Source organism: Triticum aestivum, chromosome 4A, assembly GCF_018294505.1.
Source record: "Triticum aestivum cultivar Chinese Spring chromosome 4A, IWGSC CS RefSeq v2.1, whole genome shotgun sequence".
Classification (NCBI taxonomy): domain Eukaryota; kingdom Viridiplantae; phylum Streptophyta; class Magnoliopsida; order Poales; family Poaceae; genus Triticum; species Triticum aestivum.
The window spans coordinates 719483606-719493370 of record NC_057803.1 but is presented as its reverse complement, the minus strand read 5'-3'; the positions used below and the strand labels follow the sequence as shown (position 1 = coordinate 719493370).

General features: G+C 41.3%; 1 protein-coding gene across 1 annotated transcript; it reads right to left on the bottom strand.

The window, feature by feature from the left end:
• Positions 1-4989: 4989 nt before the first annotated feature.
• Positions 4990-8767, bottom strand: LOC123088333 (probable leucine-rich repeat receptor-like protein kinase At1g35710). Its single transcript, XM_044510525.1, has 2 exons — positions 5615-8767; positions 4990-5522 (listed from the first exon to the last, which is right to left on the bottom strand). Exons 1-2 carry the CDS (start codon positions 8733-8735, stop codon positions 5170-5172), a joined length of 3474 nt encoding a protein of 1157 aa, XP_044366460.1. The 5' UTR covers positions 8736-8767; the 3' UTR covers positions 4990-5169.
• Between the last annotated feature and the right edge of the window lie 998 nt (positions 8768-9765).

Sequence of the window (9765 nt, the reverse complement as noted above, 5' to 3'; positions counted from 1 at the left end):
TGCCTCATTGTTCTATGACAAATCGGTTATGTAGTCAGTGTTTCTTCACAGGGTTAATACAAGATTTGCATCTCATGACTATATAGTTTGTAAATCGATTATCTTGACAGCATTTCTTCACAATTATGATGTTGCATCCCCGTGCTTCTCTTAGCTTGCTGCTCATTGCAGGTGTGCTTGCTGCCACTGGTTATTATAGAACTGATGTATAGTTTATTGAAAACCTTCCTTTGTATATCACCAACATTGGGAAACATTTCAGGTTGCATATCAGCTCTTTGTGATAAGAAATTATGCTTGCAATAACCGATCAGATGGAACTGTTACTAAAGCTTGCAACCTTTGATCTTTATTGCCGAATATATAAGGAGCCAAGTGAGTGCCTTCTACTGTGTCCTTTGGATTACTTGATAGTGCACCCAACTTTGAGTTTGCAACTCTTGTAGGCTGATGAGATTTTTTTATCTTATATATGTACTTTCAGGGCAGTATGAGTATATGCTAATTATGCTTGGATTCACCTGTTTTTCTTTAGGGCTAAATAACCCCACACAGCCTTGCAATTTGTATTTTCAAGAATACTCATTGCTTCAACTTCCATTTTTCACTTTTTTCTTAAATTGTTCTCACTTGCAAACGCTTCAACAATATGTCGTGAAGGAGGTATCTAGCAGTGTGAGAGGATTGCAACTATATTCATGTATAACTAATGTAAACTTCCAAGGCTTTTCATATGGATGTATTAACTATTTATCTCCCACTTTTATTTACAATGCATGAAATTCTGCCCTTGGCTTCCTCTATGGCAAGAAATTAGAATTTTTATGATGTCTTTGGCTCTTTCTAAATGAAACATGTCATGTAACTATGGTCCCTGAGGTAGTACAATATAAATTAATTCTCTATATTTCTATGATTTATTATTGGAACAAATAGTGTTATCACATTAGCCTCTGTGGTTATGTTATTGTAGATTGTTACGTTCTCCGGGCATGCCTACTAGCATGTCACTTCAATAATTTGAGGAAAGCATAGAAGCCATTGTATCTTCTTATATCAAATATATGGTGAATGCTCACAACACAAATGTATTGTAGCAATCCACAAGATTTTTCACATTTACTAAATATTTCAATGATCAGTCAAGGATATGTTGCACCGTTTAAAATGCACTAAGCATATGAGTGTCCGTGTGACTTCATTAATATATCACTGATTAAACAATGTTCTTTCTTCCAATTCCATTCTTTATTTTCATTTTATGTGCTCAACTCTATAAATAATCTATTTCCTAAACTGTGTTGCAGTAATGCATGGGAACTATTACATCATTCTACTTATCACCTACATTCTTGTGTTGTGCAGAAAGCTTTGATTATTTAACCTTGCTCGTGAAAAAGGGAAAATTTGGTTATTTAACCATGTTGTGCCATGAGATTTCTTCCCCTTTTTAGTGGTGCTAAATGAAGATCCTTTTAGATTGCAATACTTCTATGCATGCCTTCAGCACGCCTGCATGTGTGTACATCTGCATTCCTTAAGTGAACGATGGCATCAAGACTGGTATAGTCTAGGAAGGATATTTTGGTTTTTGTACACTATTACAAATTGTGCTTTCTGATGAACTTCATCTCAAGATGTAGCTTCTTACTAGGCGCCAAGGCTTTTTTTTTGTTTTGGTTCTTCTACTCTGTGTGGTTAATCTATCTGCTTCCAAAAATCATCCTGAAGATCAAAAAATACATTCGAATGAAAGAATGGAGGTTATGAAATAACCATCAGTTCAAATCTTTGTGAAAAACATTATTTGCAACAACATTTTAGTAACAATTGGGATGCTATGAAACTATTATTATCTTACCATGATTAGTTGAAATACTATTCAATACATCCTTCTGTTTTAGATTTGTGCTTAATTTTGATTCTAACATTTATTTATTTATTCCCTTCATATATTTAAATTCCTATGATTTTATCGCCATAATGGACGGGTGCGGCAACGCGCACCATCGACGATCTAGTATGTCCTATGTTTGCCCCCATTGTAAATTGTCCTCGGGGAAATAGATCCAGATCACATTGCTCGGTCGGATCCTAAATCACCTCGGTCTAATTTAAAAACTCAATAACGGGTTGGATTGGCGAACTGATTGGTTGGTCGAGTAGGTTTGGTGAAAAAGGAGCATGAACCCTCAATGACTAGTGTGGCCAGAACTCTAGCATGAGTAATTCCACTTTGATTTCATAAGGGGGTCTTCATGTACCGCGCAAAATTGTACGCGGATCTCGTTGGACCCTATTAACGCCTCACTAATCAGATTTCCAGCCTTAAATACAAACTGTTCGATTTTCTGTAATTTGTATATACTAATAGACCAAATAGGAGTGCTAGCATCCTCGCCCTTTTTAATCACATGTTCGTGTTGTTCCCTTGCACTCTCACCTGAACCCTAGTTTCCCCCTTCCCTTCGTACAATTGATCCTCTATTTGTTATCCTATTGTGTGTTTGTCCTCGTGGCAAAAGAGGACGGAGTCATGTTGCTAGTTCGCACAAGAAAGGTCATACTTAGATACGCCATGATTCATATGAATGTCAGCAACTACGCCACTCATGGTAGAATTAAATGATCACAATTGTTGGCATGTGATGTTTGGTGAAGCAATGATGATGTCCTGGCCACACACAACGTTGATCAATCGGTGACCTCCTATAAATAACCCGGTTATTCCTCATGCATATGGATCACATTTAGTTGTTAGGGAGATTGGTAGAGGATGGCAAAGCATGGGAGGTGAGCACCAATAACAAGTAGGATGAATGGCACCGCCCATCCCACAGCATGATCTTGCGACGGAATGAGACGTATTGGAAAACCAAGTCAGAAGAGCAAAAAGAAGCATAGTGCGTCCTCATGCATTGGAAGAAGCACCTATTGAACAAGCCACGACCACTATTATTTTCCTGCCAAACAGATAGAACTCTATGTTGCCAATTCAGAAAGTAAAGTATGATCTTCTATGCCACTGTGCATATGTTATCCTGAATGGTTTTTAGTAGAATTCGCAAAGTATTGGTGACAATAGATCCACAAAGGTTCCTCGACCCATTGCTTGGCGGGAATTTTCATTTAATTTTTATTTCAATATAAAGTTTTCTCTAGAGAAATATAAAGTTCTTTTGAGTTTTGAAACAGATTGAAACCTATGGCTCACCTTGCCAACAGCACAATAGATATTGGGCCAATCGGTTCAGGAAGGGTCGGTCTCTGGTTTGTGGTCTTGTTTTTGGTTGGTACATAAGGTAGCCAACTCCTATTTGGCGCCTTAAGCGCCCAATATAGGCTTGTTGGTACACGGCGCATACCCCCAATCCCTCACGTACGCTGTATGGGCCGGCCCTTTAACAACAAAAGGGGGTGCACTAGGATTCGAACGGGCAACCTCCTGTGTCGTCGTACACTGCACTCACCACCGCGCCACCAAGCCTAATTTGATTAGGTTCATCTTTCTCATTCTTATCTTCCTTGTACTTTTCTTTTTTCATTTTCCCTTTTTCTATTTTCCATTTTTCTTCTTTCCTTTTTCTTTTTTCTTTTTCCTGGTTCGACGCAAAATCGATGAACTTTTTCTCAAATTCAATGAACTTTATATTTCAAATTTGGTTAACTTTTTCTCAAATTCGATGAACTTTCTTCAAACTCGTGAACTTTTTTGAAACTTGATGAAGTTTATTTTAATCTCGATGAACTTTTTTTGAAAGTCGATGAAATCTCTCTCAAATTAAATGAACTTTCTTGAAGTTCGATGAACTTTTTTTGAAATTCGTTGAACTTTCTTGAGGTTTGATGAACTTTTTCTCAAACTTGATGAACTTTTTTGAAACTCGATAAGCTTTTTCTCAAACTCAATGAACTTTTTTTTGAAACTCGGTGAACTTTTTTTTAACTTCAATGAACTTTTTTTCAAATTCGATGAACTTTTCTTCAAATTTGTGAACTTTTCTTCAAAATCAGCCAACTTTTTTCAAATTCGGTAACTTTCTTTAAAATCAATGAACTTTTTTCTAATTTGCCAACTCTATTCAAATTCGGTGAACTTTTTTTTTGCGATCTTTCTTTGATTTTTTTGAAAAAATAGTTTAAGAGAGTCAACAGGAGGCCTTCACCAGCGAGCGAACGAACGAGCGAAGACCAGCGGAAAGAGAAGCGCTTAAAGGGCCACGGCCCACTTAACGCGCGCGTGAGCGCCAGCTTTCTCTCCTGGCGCTATAGGCGCCGAGGAGGAGCTCTCCATAAGGTATGTACAGTGTCGAGCACAAGCCCCAGTAGTATGGGCCGACCAGTTAGGTAGAGCCCAAGAAGACGGTAGCCCATCCAAAACACTATTTCTTCAAGAAAAACTGTCTTGGTGGTGTTTGAATAAACAGGCAAGTTCCAAGGATACTCTACCTCGCAAAAAATAGAAGTTGAAAGGATACTCTGTTAGCAATTGGTTTTCTACTTAACAGCAGATGCACAAATTTCCTCCCCAAGCATGACCCTGCCGCTGTCCAGCCGTTGCGGCTGCGGGTGCCACGCTCACAACGCTTCTACTCGCTGCAGCAGCTGCCCTCTGTCCCCCGGACTACCTCCTTCCCGCGCTCCTCTGCCGCCTGGTTCTCGCCGTGCCCGCCGCCGCAAGGTTCTACTCTTTCGACCTAGCCCGTTAGAACCTGCACGAATGCACGACCCTGATGCCTTCACCTAGGCACGCACGCTGCGCTCCTCCGTGATCTGATTGAGTTGCTCCTCTTCCATGGGGAGTTTTTTCCTCAGATTGTGTGGTTTCTTTTGACATGGTTTCTTGTATGGGTGAAACAACACTATTCTCCGACTCCACAGGGTAATGCGGATCCCTTCTTGCTGCAGCCCCAAGTGACACGCAACAGCTAAAAGGCTTGAGCACCTTGTAAGGCTACAAGGACCAAAAGGAGACGTCCGAAAGAGGATGCAGATGGATTTATTTATCAATGTTTTACAGAAATAGCAGGAGCTCTGCCATACAAAAATATATTTATATGTAGCTAATTGCCAACCAGCAGCTGCGGATGATACATAGCAGAAACAAACTATCTAGCGAATAAAATGATGTGTTATAGACAGTGTCGGATGTAATAATCAGATGAACATTCACGAGCAGCAGGCAGGGATGACGATGCTAGTGTGGAGATAATCAAGATTATTAGCTGGTCGCTCAGCTGCTGACAACACATTGGTTACTTGCTGCATCGTCGGACGGTGCGATGGATCAGGCTCTATGCACCGAACAGCAATGGCGACCACTTCAAATATCTTAGTTGCGACCTCAGGTTCAGGGAGTGGGAGCCGGGTGTCCAGCAATTTCTCAATTGATGTACTTTTGTTGTTGTTGTCCATGGACGAAAGGAAATCACCTGGATGATGTCCCATGAACAGCTCTAGAACAAGTATCCCAAAGCTATAGACATCGCACTTCTCCGTCACCCTTGTTGTGTATGCAAGCTCTGAAACATCAACAATAGAGAGTTAAAACATAGAGGTACTTGAAATAATGGTAAGATTATTGATGTAAGCAACATAGATATAATAATTTTACCTGGGGCAAGATATCCTTTTGTCCCTGCGAGACTAGTGCAGTTCGATGCATCCACATCTAGTATTTTCGCTAGACCAAAATCTGAGATGCAGACTCTAAATTCCAGGTCAAGCAAAACGTTGTTGCTTGTTATATCTCGGTGGACTATCGGTGCGAAGCAGTCATGATGCATGTAAGACAAAGCATGAGCAACATCCCAAACAATATTTAACCTCCTCGGCCAATCCAATTCAACTGCAGTTTCTGTACCATCCAAAGATGCTGATAAGCTTCCTCTATCCATGTATTCATACACAAGAAATCTTCCTTGGGTTGCAGAGCAGTAACCAAATAACTTTGCAATGTTCCGATGTCGAATATACATCAATGCATGTATTTCACGGTTAAATTGCTCATTATCTTCCATCATATGGATCTTTTTCACTGCAAACAATTCACCTGTTGGTAACTGGACTCTGTAGACTGATCCATTCCCTCCAGATCCAATGCAATGAGAGTTGCTGAAATTGTTTGTGGCATCAACAATTTTCTTGTACACATCCTCCCCATCAAAATTCCAAATGGTGAACATCTTGGTTTGTTGTGGTTCATCTGTAACTGCTGTCTTGGTTTTCTTCTTTTTGCACTGCCATGTTACCTGTGCAATGACAAACACTAAAGATGCAATAGCGGCTATTATAGAGAGTAAAATAGCACCAGACTTTTTCCCTTGTTCACTACTTTGAGGAAGATCACAAGGGGGCAAACCTGTTACAACACCACACAATTTCTTATTATGCTTAAACCATTTGATTGGAGCCTCTTCAAAGAGCCTAGTATGTGGCACTGACCCTTCTAATTTGTTATATGACATATCCATGTATAGGAGGCTGTTCATGCTCTGAAATGATGGTGGAATGCTTCCGTTCAATGCATTGTGAGAAAGATTCAAGGCTTCAAGCATAGTAAGACCACCTAGTTGACTAGGAATAGCGCCATCAATTGAATTTTCACTTAGATCCAACATATCTTGTAGGTTTACCAACATCCCTAGTTCATTAGGAATTGTACCATTGAAGTGATTATGGCTCAACTTTAGTGAGTGAAGCTTCAAACAATGCTGAATTGATCCTGGTATCTGCCCAGTTAGGTTGTTTGATGATAAATCTAGATATTCCAGATTTTTCAATGATCCAATTTCTGCGGGCATATTTCCCTGGAGCAAGTTACCAAAAAGGCTCAAACTGAACAACATCGTTATATTGCCAATTTCTGGAGGAATTTGTCCTTCAAGCTTATTTGATGAAACATCAAGTATCCCCAAACAAGATAATTTCCCAATACTTGATGGTATTACTCCGGTTATATTGTTTTTTGATGCATGTAGCGCTGTAAGATTGTAGCACTCAGCCCAACGATGAGATAGTTTACCAAATAGTTTATTTGAACTTATATCAATATAGACAAGATTTGGATGAGCTCCCATCTCGGTGATATCTCCTTCGAGGTAATTCCGTTCAAGTCGAATCCTGACTAAGCTTGTACAACTTAGCAAGCTTGATGGCAAGGGTCCAACCAAGTTGTTGTCGTTAACGATCAAAATTTGTAGCTGACCTCCCGCACAAAGACCAGATGGCAAGGAACCAGAGAGGTTGTTAAAAGGGAGTTGCAGTTGAACTAGGCTCGTTAACTTGCCAATTCCTTGAGGAATAGATCCAGAGAGTTGGTTTTGTGCAAGGCATAACTTGGTGAGCTTTGTCAAACTTCGTAAGCTGTTTGGGATGGAACCTGATAGTTTGTTAATATTAAGATCCAACTCCTCTAAGTTCACAAGGTAACCCAATTCTCGTGGAATTTGCCCCGAAAGTTGGTTCATGAAAAGGCTTAATATATTGAGTTTTGTCAGATTGCCTATGGTGACTGGGATAGGACCTGAGAGTGTATTAAAAGTAAGATCCAAGTCATTTAAGTTCACAAGGTAACCTAATTCTTGTGGAATCTGACCAGAAAGTCTATTGCGTGAAAGAATTAAGACAGTGAGCTTGGTCAAATTACATAAATTTCTTGGAATGTTCCCTGAGAGTGTATTTTCATATAGAGCCAATTCTTTTAAGTTCATCATATAACCTAGCACTCGTGGAATTTGCCCCAAAAGTTGGTTCTGGAAAAGGTATAATCTAGTGAGTTTGGTCAAATTCCCTATAGTGATTGGGATAGAACCTGAGAGTGTGTTTGTATTAAGTTCTAATTCCTCCAAGTTAACTAGCTGACCAAATTCTTGTGGAATTTGACCAGAGAGCTTGTTGCCCCATAGATATAAGATAGTGAGCTTGGTCGAATTAAACAAATTTATTGGAATGGAACCTGAGAATGTGTTTCGGCTAAGGCCCAAGTCCTTTAAATTGACCAAATGACCAAGTTCTCGAGGGATGTGTCCAAAGAGTTGGTTGCCGTCAAGGTACAAGGTAGTGAGTTTTGTCAAGTCACCTATAGTGCTTGGGATTGAGCCTGAAAGATTATTATCAGAAAAATCTAATGTAACCAAGTGCTTTAGGTTGGCTATTTCAAAGGGGATTTGACCAACCAAGTGATTGACCCACAAGGTGAGGGTCACAAGATTACTCATGTTGCCTATGTGCCTTGGTATTCCCCCGGAGATTTCATTTTCATGAAGCATTAAGGAGCGTAATTTTGTGAGATTTGCTAGGCCTAGTGGAATGGAGCCTCTTATCTGGTTGCTTTGTAGAAGCAGAGCACGGAGCTCTCCGAGGACCTCAATGCCGGCAGGGATGCTCCCGCTGAGGTGGTTGTGCGAGAGGTCGAGGCTTGTCAGGGTCGCCAAGGCTGAGAAGTCGAGTGGCCCCAGCGCCCCTCTCAGCCGCATCCCCCGCAGAGAGATGCCGCTGATCACCGGCCGGCGCTGTTGCCTTGTGCACGTGATGCCACGCCAGCTGCAGGGCGCCGAGATGTTCTCCCAGGACTGCAGTGTGTGCTGGCTTTGGTCGTCGAGGCTGGCTTTCCAGACGAGGAGCGCCCTCGCCTGTCCTGCAAGCACCGCCGCCTCCGGTACAAGTGCAGCGGCGGTGGCCATCATCATCATCGTCGCCATCACGGCGAGCATCTTGGGTGGCTCCGTCTCCATGGCTAGCTAGGCTGGATGGAATTTGCTCTGGTGGTTGTGAGAGCTAATGGCCGCTAGCACGCTGTTTAAATAGTGGATGGAGGAACGCACACGTACATATGTCCATATGTTCACGGTGACCACGCTGGCCATGGAAGTCAAAGTCATTCGTACGTGCTGGGGCCATGTGCATACCGATCTGCGGATGGCTGGGTTCCATTATCTCACACGCCAATATATGCTGTAGATTCCAATAATTGGACGGATGGTCATATAAACCGGCTGCCAAACATCCGATAGCTACATAAAGCAAACTAGGCAGCCAAATGATGGGTGACGTGGCTCTCGTTGCTTGACCGAGAGAATGGGAACCACAAAAATGGTATGCATTCTTCCGAAAACTTTGAAAGCAGGACGTGCGTTAGACAGCATCACGAGATTGGCCATCAAAGGTACTGTAGTAATTTGGATGTATGCTACCTCAACACCACTAGAATTTCCCGTTTGATTGACCGTGGAAAATTCTCGAAATAGACTTTCGCCCCGCTTTATAAACAAATCCATCAACACTATCACCAAGTCCAAACAACAAGTTCAAGTGTAATCAAATAAAATATACGGCTGGAGCAACAGCACAAACTCGCCCAAAGAAAGTACTCCCTCCGTTCCTAAATATAATTCTTTCTAAGGATTCCAATAAGGGACTACATACGGAGCAAAATAAGTCTGCACTTTAAATTATGTCTATATACATTCGTATGCAGTTTGTATTGGAATGTCTAAAAAGACTTATATTTAGGACCGGATGGAGTATAAAAGAAAGCGGAAAAAAGACCACCAAGTGGCCGGCGTCTTAGGAAGTCTACGGCGAGGCCAGTCAGGGAACAACATCAGTCATCAGATCCATCAAAAGGCCCAGTGGATCATTCTGCATATACAGAAGATGTCAGTGCTGCAAAAATGCAAATTTAAAGATCGAGTCAGAGGCTCGCCTAAGAAAGACCAGCTAGATCGCCATCTTATTATGTGTCGTCAACAACGTCCAAGCTAG